At 41.6% G+C, this 15,811-nt stretch overlaps 1 protein-coding gene across 2 annotated transcripts in view; it reads right to left on the reverse strand.

Moving 5' to 3' along the window:
* LOC132382186 (dnaJ homolog subfamily C member 11) overlaps positions 1–15,811 on the reverse strand; it is a 71,323-nt gene that overhangs the window by 38,952 nt on the left and 16,560 nt on the right. The window contains exon 1 of one of the 2 annotated variants that reach the window (XM_059952151.1): positions 9,737–9,888. The exons of the other annotated variant lie outside the window; for it this stretch is intronic. Within the exon in view, the coding sequence (XP_059808134.1) occupies positions 9,737–9,808 (72 nt within the window). The 5' untranslated portion in view covers positions 9,809–9,888. Of the gene's footprint in view, positions 1–9,736; positions 9,889–15,811 lie in introns of those variants that run through there. 2 annotated transcript variants of the gene reach the window in all.

Raw genomic sequence — 15,811 nt, forward strand, 5'->3', positions numbered from 1 at the left:
CCATAGATTGCTTAGAACTGTGGAGCAGGAGACATGTAGGGATGAATTTATTCTGATGACCTGAGGCTCTGACACGAACACTATATTGCTGGATGAATACACCATTCTGTGGCCTAGCTTGTTAAACCAGTTCCTGAATTCACGACAAATGTCTTCAAAATGATGACTGCACATCTATCACTGGCCTCCTGGTTAAAGGAAGGAAACTCAAGATCAACGTGATCACGATTCAATAACTCATCTGCTACAACTTTGACTATGCTGATATCTACACAAGTTGTTGTTGATTAATCACTGCAATCACTTGATATCAACTGACGGATACCAGAATCGGGCAAAGACCTGCAGAATGGAGGAGCTTTGGGAACCATCGCGCCAATGTCATCCATTGCAGCACAGCATGGTCATGTATCAGTAAGCATACCACTTCACAGCGCCAGCTGTGAGATTGGGATTCAATCTCCACTGCTGTATGCAAGGAATTTGCATTTTTTCTCCACGATCATGTGGGTTTCCTCTGAGTGCTCTAGTTTCCTCACACATTCCAAAAACATGTGAGCCAGGGCCAGTACGTTGCTATGTTGGTGCTGGAAGCATGGCAACACTTGCGGGCTGCCCCCAGCACATCTTGGACTGTGCTGGTCATTAACACAAACAACACGTTTTACTATGTTTCAATGTAGATGTGACAAATGAAGCTAATACATCTATTCCTTCCGAACAAGCTACAATTATGCTAAGACCCAAACTAGTTCAAACCTATCACCAGAAAACCTCTCTCTGAGAAATAACTGATATGCATTTCTATGAACCAATAGGAATTGCTTCCACTGACCACATATTCCATTGATATAACTCATGTTTAATTAAAAATACCACAACTCTATATATACTCCATCCTGTCTAATAGAAGAGACAATATTTGAAAGGATTGGTAATTACCAAATTGGAGTCAATTCAAAACCCCATAGATGAATGGTCCAAGACCCTAAACATGAACTAACTCTCTCTTCACAGATAAAAGACTCTCTCTTTCATGGGCTGAGTATTTCCAGCATTTTCTGTTTTCATTTCAGCACAGTGATAAAACTTGGAATTTGGCTGGCTTCGACACAATTAAACACCCACAGAAAACATGTTGTCTCAAAAGGAATCAATAAGTTTAAAAGCAATTCTGATTCTTATCAAATTCTGATTGAAAGCAATTCTGATTTTTAAAAAAATTGCTACATTCTGTAATTAACTTTTTTCTGTAGTCATTGATATATTTGACTTTGCGATTTGTTTGCCACAATTTCCCCTCCCCCCCAACATTTTGGAAGTTTACTGTTGGTAGATGTAGTACTTCCAAACTCAGAAACTCAAGAGGTTAACTTGTCTTCTACCATTTTATCTAGGAGGAGTGTATCAGTAAAGTCACAGTAACTAGCCAGACAATACTTTCTTAATCCTCCACAGCAGTTAGCATAAAAGTGTAAGTATGATTTTTGTCTAGAATTCCAACCCCATATCTCCCTCTACCACCACTTCATCCTTTCCCTGAAGATTTTATTGGGTCACAGATCCAAGAGGCATCATTAATTTCATCCAGGGATAGTTCTTCACAGGTGGGCCTTAGTGAAAACAGAACATTTTAGAAAATTTGGAAAAGTGCAGATTAGGCAGTATCTGTAGACAGACAGAGTTAATATTTCAAGCTGATAATTATTCATCTAGAAAAATTAGAGTGAAACAAGGAGAGAAATGAGAGATGGAAAGAGCAAGAATTAAACTGAAATAAGAGTAGAAATGAAGAGCAACTGAATGAGACAAGCGATGGTGATGTCAACTGGTCGACAGGAGTCGAGTAAATAATTAATGGCATGCCAAGGGCAATGTAAAAAGACTAATGATATTTGAAATTACTCAAAGTGGAGAGGGGAATAAAGACTGAATGATGGATCTGTGGAAATACAAATCTGGAATGGCAGATTATCTGAAATCATTAATTCAAACGTGGACTCAAATATAATGTGCTGAGTCAAAAATGGGACTCAATTCCTCAAACTTATTTTGAACTTTGTTGGAAGAGTACTCTGGCAGAGACAGAGGTCAGAGTTGAAGGAAATAGTGCAAGTAATACTAAATTCAAAAGGATCAGATAATAAGCTACAGCACATCCAATTTAAAATATTCAATTCTTAAAACATCTCAGAATCAGGTTTTTTATCACCGGCATGCGTCATGAAATTAGTTTAACGCAGCAGCAGCAATACATAATAAGGAAGGAAAAAATAAGTACACCAATTACTGTAAGTATATATATATATATATATATATATATATACACCTTTCTAAGGCACTGCTCCTTAAAAATGTCTTGGATACTGCAGAGGTCAGTACCCAAGATGGATCTGACTAATTTTACAAATTTCTGTAGCTTCTTTTGGTCCTGTGCAGTAGCCTCCCCCCCATCCCATAAATTCAGATTTCATTTACTTCCTCTCTTCTTTCCTCCCTCTAGACAACATTAATGACCAGTCTTTACCATCCTCTTTCAGCTAACACTACCACTTGTGTCATTCACTATGTCCTCATTCAGAGACAAGCTCCTCCTCTTCCTCTACAAGTTAAAATGTGTTTACATTCTAATTTCTCTACATCTTGATGAACGATCCTCAAGCTGAAGTGTTTGCCGATTGTCTCCATATAGAAGCTGCCTAAACTGCTCAGCACATTGAGCACTTTGTTTTCAATTCAGATTTCCTGTGCAGTATCATACTTTTTGAGTCTGATAGAACCTCAGTCGTAACCAATTGTCTCTTCATCATTATGGGCTCAGTGAGCAAGCACACTGGGTTATCAAGAAAAACTGACCCAAGAGTTTATTCAAGAATCGCTTAGAAGCCAAAGATTAGTTTGTGACCTCTACTGGCTTCTATCTGCAACATGTAAGTCCCTGCAGCTCTACACTCCATCCATTTGTTGTGAAGATTCAGTGTTTCTTTTAAATTTTGTTTTTTGAGAAAACACCTGTGAAAAGTTGGTAGACTCTGGATCCAAGCCTTGGTTAAGATATTCGGAGTAAATGGAGACTAATGTCATTGTTATTCCGTGCCACTGGGTCCTGAAGGAGGAATGGTGAGTAAATGGGTAGCTCTTCCCCCCGCTATTCAGAAACAAGAGAAAATCTGCAAATGCTGGAAATCTGAAGACTTTTGAAATCAAAGTCCTCTGTCAGGTCATTTTAGTCTTGGGAAATGAAGATATGATGATGCGATAAGGGTGGCATGGTAGCGTAGTGGTTAGCACAATGCTTTACAGTACCAGCGACCAGGGTTCAATTCCCGCCAGTGCCCGTAAGGAGTCTGTAGGTTTTCCTTGTGATTGTGCAAGTTTCTTCCGGATGCTCTGGTTTTCTCCCACAGTCCAAAAATGTATCAGTATGTAGGTTAATTGGTTATTGTAACTTGTGCCATGAGTAAAAACAAAAATCGGGGGAATGCTGGGTGGCACTGCTCGAAGAGCTTGTTTCACACCGTATCTAAATAAATAATTAAACAACCCACGAGTCTTGAGCAAAACAAATTGACATTATTCTAGCTTTTAAAAAAAGCAAAAAAATACATACTCTATAAGGAGAACAAAAATCTCTGATTATTTTTAAATGATCTGGAGCTGGAATTCAACAGTGAGTATTTTAGTAAACAATTCTCCAACTGTATTCTGTACAAAATGAATTTGGGCAAGCTGTTAACACTGCCAATTTCCCAGTTTGGAAAATAGCAACTTTTTGCACAAAACAATAAAATTTAACATTGGTCAGAGTGCTGCTCACAGTTTTCACACTTTGCTGCTTTGAGCGTAGGCTTTTTCAGTTAGCATGAAGTGCACACTTCCAAAATATTAACCCACTTAACTGACACTGAATGACCTACAGTTATTTTTTTGGAAAGGTAATACATTACTTGAGAGGATATTTCTTCTCTTTATCATTCACAACCTCCCTTGAATCCAAGCAGCAGTCCCAGACAATGATGCATGATTAGCAGTTGAAGCTGCGCGATCAATCACATCACAGCCTGGACCTTCAATTAACTCTTCTACGTCACATCCAACCTCTTCACCTACTTTGTCAAACAGGCTGACTGAGAGACTCAGCACTTGCCTTTAAAGCCACATCACAGAATATGGTATTGCCATGGGCAAACCTTAACAAAGGCCATTGAGATTGAAGTCAAGATTAAATCCCATAATGAAAACAACTCTGAACAACACAGAAATGCTTTTCATTTCATTTGCACTCCTCAGAAGTATGAGAGGACTAATCCCACAAAGAATGCAGAAGTTTTTGTTCGGGAGAACAAAAGTCAAAACATATTACTTGACCCTTCAATGCAGTCAACGTTATTGCACATTTATTAAGATAAAACTGAATTCGAAGTGAAGCTCTCTTAATAGTCACTTCACAAATGACCTTCTGTCTCCAGTTATCTGACAAATTGTTTAATAATAGATCGATTATGTGGTATAAGTGAACAGTTTCATTTTTTGTGAATATTGAATTCATTGAGGCAACTGATGGAATCGTCCATCACTGTTGATTCCTTAAGGTCAGGTATTCAATATTTGATGAATGATGTCTGAAGTGGTTACAAAATGCAATGTACTACAACCATCTAACTCAGCAGACAGATGTATCAGTCAATTCACTACTGTCAGTAAGATTCTGAGAAAATATCACAGTGGGTACATGATATTTTCTTCAGACCCCTCTTACAGTCAAGTTGCGTTCCGCTGGCAATATTGATCCATAGAGGACAATGCAGTCAAGTCCTGCATTCTTCATAATGCGGAGGTGGGGTGGGTCACAAACAGTGACTGGGAACGGAAATCTCGTCGATTTGCTTCTCACAATCCTGCAGGAACTTAGCACATCAGCAAAGACCAAGAACTTGCCTGACCCCATGGGTTACTACAAAGTCAAGTCTATTGTTTTTTAACTATATACATGTGTATAATGTATATAGAAATGAGACATTTCTCCGAACCATAGTGTAAAAGCACGGTAGTATACATAACACACAATAACTTATGAAAGTAAGGATAAAATCTACAGATGAATCTCGCATAAATAACAAACTAAAAACTATAAGTTATGGAGCAGATTAACCAGTGACACTTTAAATATGATGCAACAAGGAGTTCAGAAGCCTGATGGCCTGAGGGGGAGCAACTGTTTCCCATTCTGACTGTTCTTGTTTTTATGCATCAGAGTCTCCTGCCTGATGGTAGAAAGTCAAAGAGGATGCTGGATGGATGGGTGGGATCCTTAAAGGCCCTGCGTACGCAGCGCTACTAGTGACCGAGCAAATGTCAAGAGTCAAATGCCGACCAGATACCAATCAGTGGAGCAGGAGAGTGGGTAACCAAGATTAAGTCAGCTTAAATGGAGGGTGCACTCAGGACGTGAAACAGGAACTCAATGTTTTATGTAGCTTTAATCAATTCAAAATGTCTACCCATTTCTCTCACCACAGATGTTGCCTGACCTGCTAAGTGATTTCAGTATTTTCTATTTTTAATCTTCACAGTTGTTTTCCAAGATGCTTTTCACATTTGAAGCAGCACCTTCACGCCAAAGCAAGGAAGGGCACATTCTACGCAGAGTAGTATTTTCCTGTGCAGAGTTATGAGAAAGGACGTGGCTCTCAGAGAGTCACAGCCACTCAACATGGGAGCATGTGAGATCTTGCTGCAAGGATGCCAGACAGATTAGGTAACATTCTCCTTATTCTCTTGAATAATACACCATTAGCAAAAACAACATGCCCTGGAAGTTCACAAACATTCACATTTGCAAATTTACTAACCTCTTGGACTTGAAATGAATGGAGGTCAAAACATTCTAAAAATCCAGGTGCATGAAATTACTATTGCCACAGGTATGAAATAGGGACATACAGTGCAATGGATTTCAGAGTCCATAAATTTCAAAAATATAAACACAAACCAGCCCTTTTCCTTACTCCAGAGAATCCACTTCCACTCAGTTGAGTTTTGTGGTAGTTTTTAAATTATTAAGTTTCTTCATTATTTGGTCAGCAACAAATCAAATCAAGTCTTGAATCTGTAGGGCAAAACACTTCTTTAAATTTGGCAAACTGCATAACTCTAGGAGCAAGAAGATAATAAGGGAGAGGGTGGGACCACTCAAGGATAAAGGAAGGGGGAAACATTTGCTTGGATGCAGAGGATGTTAGTGAGGTCCTTAATGAGTACTTCAGTATTTACCAAGGAGAAGGACTTAGAGGATAGGGAGAGCAGTACTAATATGCTATGGCATTTTGACATAAAGGAGAAGGTAGAGTTAGGTCTCTTAAAGAGCATTAAGGTGGACAAGCCCCCAGGGCCTGAAGGGATATATCCCTGATTATTGAGAGAGGCAAGTGAAGACCAATATCTTTGTATCCTCCCCAGCTACAGGCGAGGTTCCAGATCACCGGCATGTAGCTGATGTTGTTCCATTGTTCAAGAAGGGAAGCAGGAATAATCCTGGAAACGATAAACCAGTGAGTCTCATGTCAGTGGTAGTTACTGGACAGAATACTTAGGAATAGTATTGATGAGCATTTGGAAAACCGTGGCCTAACTAGGGAGAGCCAGCGCGGCTTTGTGTGGGACAAGTCGCGTCTTACTAACTTGATTTGAGTTTTTTTTGATGAGGTTATGCTGGTGATTGATGAAGGTAGAGCTGTGGATGTTGTCTACATGGAGTTTCATAAGGAATTTGACAAGATCCCACATGGAGGCTCATCCAGAAGATTAAGATGCATGGGATCCACTGTTAGAACGTGCCTGCCCACAGAAAACAGAGGGTAGTGGTGAAAGGGGCCACTGAAGGCCTGTAATCAGGGATCCGAACTGGGACCTCTACTGTCTGTGATGTACCTGAATTAAACTGTACAGTAGATGGCTGGGTTAGTAAATTTGCAGATGATACGAAGATTGGTGTTGCTGTAGGCAGTGTAGATGACTGGCAAAGAATAGTGGGATATAGACCAGCTGCAGATATAGGCAGAGAAATGGCCGACGGAATTTAACCTGGCCAAATGTGAGGTGTTGCACTTTGGTGGAACAAATGTAGAAACAGTACACTGTTAGGAGCAAGTCCCTTTTCAGTGTTGAGGACCAGAAGGATCTTGGGGTCCAAGTTCATAGCTCTCTGAAAGTGCCTACACAAGTTGAAAGAGTGGTTAAGAAGGCATATGTATGGCATGCTTGCCTTTATGAGTTGAGCCTTTGAGTTCAAAAATCAGGAAGTTGTGTTGCAACTTTATAGAAACTCTAGTTAGGGTGCATCTGGAGTACTGCACACAGTTCTGGTCACCCCATTATAGGAAGGGTGCAGAAGACATTTACCAGGATGCTGCCTGAATTAGAGGGCATGTGCTATAATAAGAGGTTGGACAAACTTGATCAGTTTTCTCTGCAGCGGCAGAGATGCATAGATGAATAGAGATCCAAAAGAGGTTTCTAAGATGATGAGAAGCATAGACAGAGTGCACAGACAGTACCTTCTTCCCCCCCCCCCCCAGGATGAAATATTGAAAAAGCAGAGGGCATGCTTTTAAGGTGAGAGGGAGTAATTTCAAAGGAGGTGTGAAAGACAAGTTTTCTTTTTAAATAGAGAGTGGAAGAAGCCTGGAATGTGCAATCTGGGGTGGTGGTAGAGGAAGGTACATTAGGGACTTCTGAGAGACATTCAGATAAGCACATGGATGTAAAGAAAATGGAAAGATATGGCAACTGTGAAGGCACAGGCGATTAGTTTATTTGGCCATTTGGTTACTAATTTATTTGGTTCAGCACAACATTGTGAGCCAAAGGGCCAGTCCCTGTGCTGTACTGTTCTATGTTCTAAAGACTGTCACATAATTTATGTTCAATAAAACCACTACAAGGCAGCAGCTTAAGTCTTAAATGATTCCATTTTTTATCATTGTCAGTAACAAAATGGAAGTGTCAATTTCATGGAAATAAGATACAATGAACTGCCCTTTCTCCAACCAGATCCAATGGATTCACACACATTTAAACCTTGGTTCATTTGTAACAGATTAGAAAAACTAGAGGATCAACCTGGAGGCTGGTTAAACTCAAACTCTCTTATCAAAAAAAAAATTTAAACTGTTTGTGACTAAGAGACCCTAGTATTAATTATTCAAATCATTATAAGAAAAACAAATACCCTGAAAATATGCATCCAAGTTAGAAATTCAGCAATAACCTACATGATAAATGGCTCCAATGCACATCACAGATTATCAATACCACAAGACATGGACTCAAGTCAAGGAGGAGTTTTAAGATGAAACTTAAATGTTACAATATTTTAGGCGGTGCGTTCCGAACTGTGGATATGGTCTTCCAGGCAGATGGGGTTCGTCAGCCGTGGTTGGCAGCTCATTTAGAAAAAGAAATAAACGATCTTAACCTTCGCTGCCTTGCAGTTATACCCACTTGTGGGGAAGGCTTTGAGAGTAAACCCCAAGAAAAAAACCCAGAGCCAGCGTTTCTAAAGCAGTCCTGCATTGAGTTCAACGTTGACTGGCAACTCCTGTGACGTTGCTGGTGTCAAACTGTATTGGTCTCTGCCATTTCTTTTGATTTTTCAGCTATGTGGAGAGGGGGAGCTTGCTGCATGGGCCTCAGCTTGCTTTCCATATCGTACCACCCTAGCTTACATATACATAGAGAGCTAGGATGCAACATCCACGGTCAACACCAACCATTGGAGGAATATAGTCAACATAAAATATGGCTTTTAACAACAAAAGGATTAAAATCATCTACGTAAAAAAAAAGATTTTCAGAAACCTCTAAAGACAGAGGGGGCAAGGTCATGGAGGATTTTGAATGCAAACATAAGAATAGTAATATCAAGGCATTTAGATATTGTAAAACATTTTGGGTCAGCAAGAAGAAAGAGCATGAGTGAATGGATTGGTGAAAATTAAGGTAGAGATAGCAGAGTTTGAGAGAGCGCAAAATTAGAGGTAATTGTATAGCTAGCCACATTGGAACAATTTAATTTTCCAATAACAATGGTATTGATCAGGGTATTTGCAGCAGAGTGGGTTGGTGAAAGGAGTTGTTCTTGCGTTAAGATACTTGGTCAATAATTGATCAATAATTGGTCAATAAGATACTTGGTCAATAATACTGCAGATACTTGGTCAATAATTTATATCAAATTTAAAACAATGCCCTAGCCGTGAATGGTCCAGTTCACTCTAACTCAGTAGGCAACGAGAGATGGAGTCAGCAGATAGTGGAAAGAAGTCACTCCAACGTTGAGCTCACTCTCCCAAAGTCTAGGCAGACTTTGTACATGTGCATTTGTACAAGTGTCGTTGTACATGTGTGCAATGTTCACGATTATGAACAGATAAACTTTCCTACACTCGCCGCCAGACAACTGCAACACTTTAATCCTGCCTGTCTGCCATGAGGGAATCCATAGGATTGAACGGAATGGATTTTGGACAGTTAATCAGAATCCGCTTTCACGATAACGTGAACTGACCAACGGTATGTGTGGAGTGCCCGCCCCCCTCGCACAATGACTGAGCCGCGGTCAATAGTGTCACCAGTAGCAGCAAATAAAGACGTTTCCCTTTCCACCTCGGACTCGCCTGACCTTGACTAAAACGACTACACGGTAACCACAGCGAGCTCACAGCAACCCCCTCACCTCCCTCCTGACGTTCAAAAGCGCGTAGAAGTCATCGTTGTTAATCTCCTCGTCCACCAAGGCCGCCGCCATTGTCACCTTTCACCCCGCTGCGGGGCACACCTCCCGCTGGCCGACGCAGCCAACGAAGAAGCCCAAGAGTCGCCGTCGCCCTTGCTCTCTTCCTGCCGCCGCCTGCTGGCTGGAAAAGGCAGGAGGACTACGTGCGCGCAAGTGCTGAGATCTGTGTTGACGCGGGGCTGGTATCATAGAGGCGTGACCAGTTAAAGCACAGATTTAGTTCAGTGAAGGACCTTACTCAGCCAGATGGAACTAATTACCCTGAATACTCTTAAGTGCATTTTAAGTAATATTTTCAGAGAATCATGTAATCTGTTTACATTTTAAAGTAATCGATTTCATGCAATTTAACCTCCTTTTCTGTATGGCACCCCATTGGTATTATCAAGAAACACTCAAACAAAACCACAGGGAATATTTATACATTGGATGAGGTTTTAAGCTATTGGATAAGAGTGGAAATCTGGTTTAAAAGAGATGATGGGTTAATGTTGCAAAATGAAAATGAATGGTCATGGCAAAAATAAGTCAATTGAGATCAAAAGGTCGGGTGAAGTCTGCTTGGGTGAGAGTAACCAGGAGATTCTGAGCAAATAAGTTGTAAATACAAGGCGTTCTTTGATTGGAAACAAATTAGGACAAAAAAAATTTAGAAGGCAATGAAAGGAAAGATATCAAGGTCATCAGGAAATGGCCACTCATCACAATATATGTGGATTTTTTTGGCAAATGCTGACCGAATGCTCTAGAGCAGTGGTCCCCAACCACCGGGCACCCTACTCATAACAAAGAATGCAGGAGAGTACAAGTGGGGTAACAAGACACTGAAAATCTCCTCACCCAGGACCCCGCCTTTGACCGGCGTGCCCTTGACTCTATTTTCATCCATTAGTTTTTCAGCACCCCCCCCCACCCCCACAACCCCAGCATGAGACGGTAAAGGCCATCAAACAGCTAGGTCCCTGAAGCACACAAAATCCCCAATATAATCTTTCTGTGAATTCATAACTTCTCAGTTTTTATTGTGTGGTGAAAAGCTCTTCCCAATTTGCAATGCAGATCTGTCAGTCAAGACACTCGATAGATAACCACTGCATACCAAATCAAAAAAAATGTAGGGTCCACCATCAATGTTGACATTATTGTCTTTATGACCTTACAAGAAGTTTTGATACCATCAACTGAGAAGGTTTAAGACCGTTCTCAAAAATTCATTACCATTCTCTATCTTGACTACTATGGTACGGAAGCTGTGATACTCAGCAATGGATTTACCACAGATACATTTCTAGTGCAGGTGAACATTAAGCAATGTGATGTTATGACTTCAACTCCCTTTGCACTCACCCTTTGCGTATGATTATGTGCTCCACAACGGAGTCTAATCAATCTACAGAACAAGTGGGAAATTGTTGACTTCTCTTCCAAAAATCACCACAGCTTTGGTCATTAAATTAGAGTGGTCTTGCAGTATGTGCACAGCCAGAGGTTGAGTTCCAAGCTATCATTGATTTTTTTTCCACTATTCTTTTCCAACCTGACTCTGCTGTATCCCTTCCCACTCACACCAAACTCTCAACCAACAATCAAAATCCATAAGTCAATACTTTCCATGTCTGAGCCACCTCTCAGTGAAGGCTGATATTAATGATGAAATATATAGAACATAGAATAGTACAGCATATTACAGGCCCTTCGGCCCACAATGTTGTGCCGACCCTCAAAACCTGCCTCCCATATAACCCCCCACCTTAAGTTCCTCCATATACCTGTCTTGTAGTCTCTTAAACTTCACTAGTGTATCTATCACAGCTTCTTGTCTAATGAAACCCCAAGGGAAGGTTCAAGTTTCGAATCCAAATTAAATTTATTATCAAGGTACAGAAATGTCATCATATACCATCCTGAGATTCATTTTCTTGTGGGCATTCACAGCAAATACAAGGAAAAACGATAGAATAAATGACAAAGACGGACAAACAACCAATGTGCAAAAGATAACAAACTGAGCAAGTACAAAAAAAGATAGATAAATACATACATACATAAATAAATAAATACATAAATCACAACACAAGCTGTAGAAACCTTAAAAAGTGAGTCCATAGATTGTGGAATAAGTTCAGTGTTGGGGCGAGTGAAGTTATCTCCTCTGGTTCAAGAGTCTTATGGTTGAGGAGTAATAACTGTCCCTGAACCTACTGATGTAGGGCATGAGGCTCTTGTGCCTCCTCCCTGATGGCAGCAGCAAGAAGAGAGCATAGCCTGGATGGTTGTGGTCCTTGATGATGAATGCTGCTTTCCTGCAACACTGCTCCTTGTAGACATGCTCAAAAAGGTGGGGAGCGTTTTACCTGTGATGGACTGGGCCGTACCCGTTACCTGTTGTAGGATTTTCTGTTCAAGGGACTTGGTGTTCCCATACCAGGCCGTGATGCAATGTGTCAGTACTCTCCCCACCACGCACCTAGTGAAGTTATTCAAAGTTTGTGATGATGTACCACATCTGTGCAAATGTCTAAGAAAGCCAAGGTGCTGCCGTGCCTTCTTTGTTACATGCTAGACCCAACAGATTCTCTGAAGTGATAACGCTGAGGAATTTAAAGCCGAACATCTCCACCTCTGATTCCCTGATAAGAACTGGCTCATGGACCTCTGGGTTCTTCCAACTGTAGTCAATAATCAGCTCTTTTGTTCTGCTGACATTGAGTGAGAGGTTGTTGTGGCACCATTCAACCAGATTTTCAGTCTGCCTCTGACATGCTGATTCATCACCATCTTTGTCAGCAAACTTAAATATGGCATTGGAGACAGTGCTTAGCATCACGGTCAAAAGTGTAAAGCAAGTAGAGCAGGGAGCAAAGCGCACAGCTTTATGGTGTACTTGTGCTGATGGAGCGCGCAGAGAAGACTTTGTTGCCAATCTGAACTGACTGGGCTCGGCAAGTGAGGAAATCGAGGATCCGGTTGCACAAGGAGACTTTGAAGCCCAGGTTTTGTAGGTTATTGATTAATTTTGAAGGGATGATAGTGTTGATTGCCGAGCTATAGTCGATGAACAGCATCCTGATGTAAAATGTTCACTGTCCAGATGTTCCAGAGTTGAATGAAGAGGCAACGAAATGGCATCTGCTGTGGACCGGATCCAAATCGCTCCTCAGGCAGGAGTTGATGTGCTTCATCACCAACCTCCCAAAGCACTTCATCACAATGGATGATAGTCATTGAGGCAGGTTACCATGTTTTTCGAAGGCACTGATATGATTGAAGCCTCCTTGTAGCAGTTGGGTACCTCAGACTGCTGAAGTGAGAGGTTAAAGATATCAGTGAACCTTCCAGCCAGTTGATCAGCTCAGATCTTCAGTACTCGGCCAGGGACCCTGTCTGGGCTGGATGCTTTATGTGAGTTCACCCTCCTGAAGGATGCTCTCACGTCAGCCTCAGAGGCTGAAATCACAGGGCCTTCAGGGCCTGTAAAAGTGCCTCCATTTTCTGTCAGTCAAAGCATGGATAAAGGGCATTGAGAGGACCTTGGTATTGGAGACCTTGTCTCGCCAGGTGATCTTCATCAGAGAACGTAGGTGACACTGCTGTGGTTGGTCAAGCTGGTGTAAATGACTCTGATATGGGCACCACGTCTCACATCCATATAGCAAGACTGATTTGACAATGGCCCTGTATACCTTGAACTTGGTGGCCAACCTGATGTTCTGTGACCAAACTCGATCTTTCAGCTGACCAAAGGCAAAGCAGGCTCTTCTGGTTCTTGACTCAATCTCTACATCCAGACGAACTGAGGATGTTATTAAGTAGCAAAATTTGTTGACAGCATTGAGACGAGTGTCATCGATGAGGACAATTGGTTCTTCGTAGCTTGAGCCAGGAGCTGGTTGGCTCCAATCCCAAGGTCCTCTCTCGAGCCGGAATGCCATCAGTTTCAACCTTGGTGATGTCAGCTCAACTGTGCTGGGCAGGACATGTTGTCAGAATGCCTGACGGAAGACTGCCCAGGGTAATCTTGTATAGCCACTGTCCAGTGGTACCCGAAAAGAAGGAGGCCAGTGACTACAGTGCAAGGATGTTCTGCACAGGAGCCTCAAGAAAGCTGACATTGCCCCATCAAGATGGGAGGATCTGGCTCAAGATTGCTCACAGTGGAGGGACAGCATCAGAAAAGGTGTGGACGCTGCTGAGAACAAGCTCAACGAGGCGACAGAGGAAAGGCAGAGGAAGCGCCACAACAGAGCTTCTGCCCCTGTTGCCCCTCCAGACCTCACCTGCCAAGTATGTGGCAAGCAGTGCCTGTCAAGGATCAGCCTGTACAGCCACTCCAGGACACACATATCAAACCCCACTAACTGACTGAAAGGAACGAGAGAGAGGGAGAGGGAGGGGGGAGGGAGGGAGGGAGGGAGGGAGAGAGAGAGAGAGAGAGAGCATTGAGCTCATCTGGGAGTGAAACCTGGTTGTCACAAGTGGTGTGAAAATTTAGACCTCAAATCAGCTCATGGTTATGATTGAATATTCAAGAATGTTATATTACTGGTGTTATTGATTTGAGTGGGTGTTGCTGAATCTCTGATAAGGTACAGTTTTTCTCTCGCTCACAAACATTTCAATAATCCACCAAGATTTTTGTTCTCATGTAATTCTTGCCTCTTGCATCTTCCCAAAAATTTATGATTCCCTCTTTAAACCTCTTATCCCCTTTCTCTCTGCTTTTCAACTCGCCTTAAAACAACCTTTTCGAACAAGCAATTTACCACCAGTCTTTATACCATTTGATATGGCTCAATATTTTTTTATCAATAGTGCTCCTCTAAATTGCCCTGAAATGTTTTATGGTTTTGAAGATGCTGCATAAATGCAAGTTGTTTATTTACGTTGGTGTCTTATATGTAGCTCTCATTGCTTAAGGTTTTGTAAAGGAATCATCTGATGTTGTTATTTAAAATGAGCTTGCATTGAACTATCATGTTATATAAAAAGTTGTACGTGGAAAATGACAAGCAGTAAAAGAATGGTGTATTATGATCTCTCAGAAGAGACATGGAGTTTAATGTCATTCAGCAGCCCTGGAATCTCATGATCTTTTATAACAAAGTCATCACTTTTTAATGACTGACTGGAGGTTGGTGGGGCTGGATTAATGCAAGTCATGTCACTCTTCTATAAATTACATTCGTCAGCAGGTCCCAGACTAACAACTTGCAAAAAAAAAAATGCTTTGGCTTGTGTCCCTAGAAACTTAGCATTCTGAGAGGAAACCATCACATAAAATGAATAACGACAAGTGCTATGATCTGTTGAAAAAAAAAGTAATTATTTTTAGCTTTCTTCCACTTTGTGAATATTGTACTCATCAAGGTAACAGAAAGATACCCGTGGTTAGGAATGGTGCACTTTCATTTGGTGCCTTAGCACCTCAATGCAAAATCAGGAGAAGAACAGACATAGACTTAGACTAGAGCATTGTGCCCTAGCCTTCATTATCTGCCACCTTGTAAAATCAATCTCATGACATGGCACTGTTTCTAAATTGCATCATCTATAGATCTGATTTTCAGAGGAAGATGGATGTTGTTGGATATGCCCTGGCTGGATGTCAAGACCTTTTGGCACAATGCCTCACTAACAGAACATTTGAACAAGTGACTGCACCTGGCTTGGCAGGCGGTGAGAAGGACCCTTCCTGTCATAGGTGACCAGAGGGTTATTACCACCAGGCTCTGCCCGAGACTTGGCTGTGCTCGGGGTGAGATTGTCAACCATGTATTTCTGGAATGTGGTTTTCTCTCGAAGCCCTGGAAAGGGGCACAGTGTATGCTTGGGTTTGTCTCCAGTAGCTGGATAATACAATACTGCGGCGAGCATTCAGTCCATGATAACAGATGAGAGAATCTCGTTTAGCTCAACTGCCGGTTTTATTGTGGCAAGAACGAAAACAGACCAGGCACTGAGACCCAGGGAGAGGACCCACTCAGTCACATACAGATCGGGGAGGTGTTGACCACA

Source organism: Hypanus sabinus, chromosome 27 (genome assembly GCF_030144855.1).
Source record: "Hypanus sabinus isolate sHypSab1 chromosome 27, sHypSab1.hap1, whole genome shotgun sequence".
Taxonomy (NCBI): Eukaryota; Metazoa; Chordata; class Chondrichthyes; order Myliobatiformes; family Dasyatidae; genus Hypanus; species Hypanus sabinus.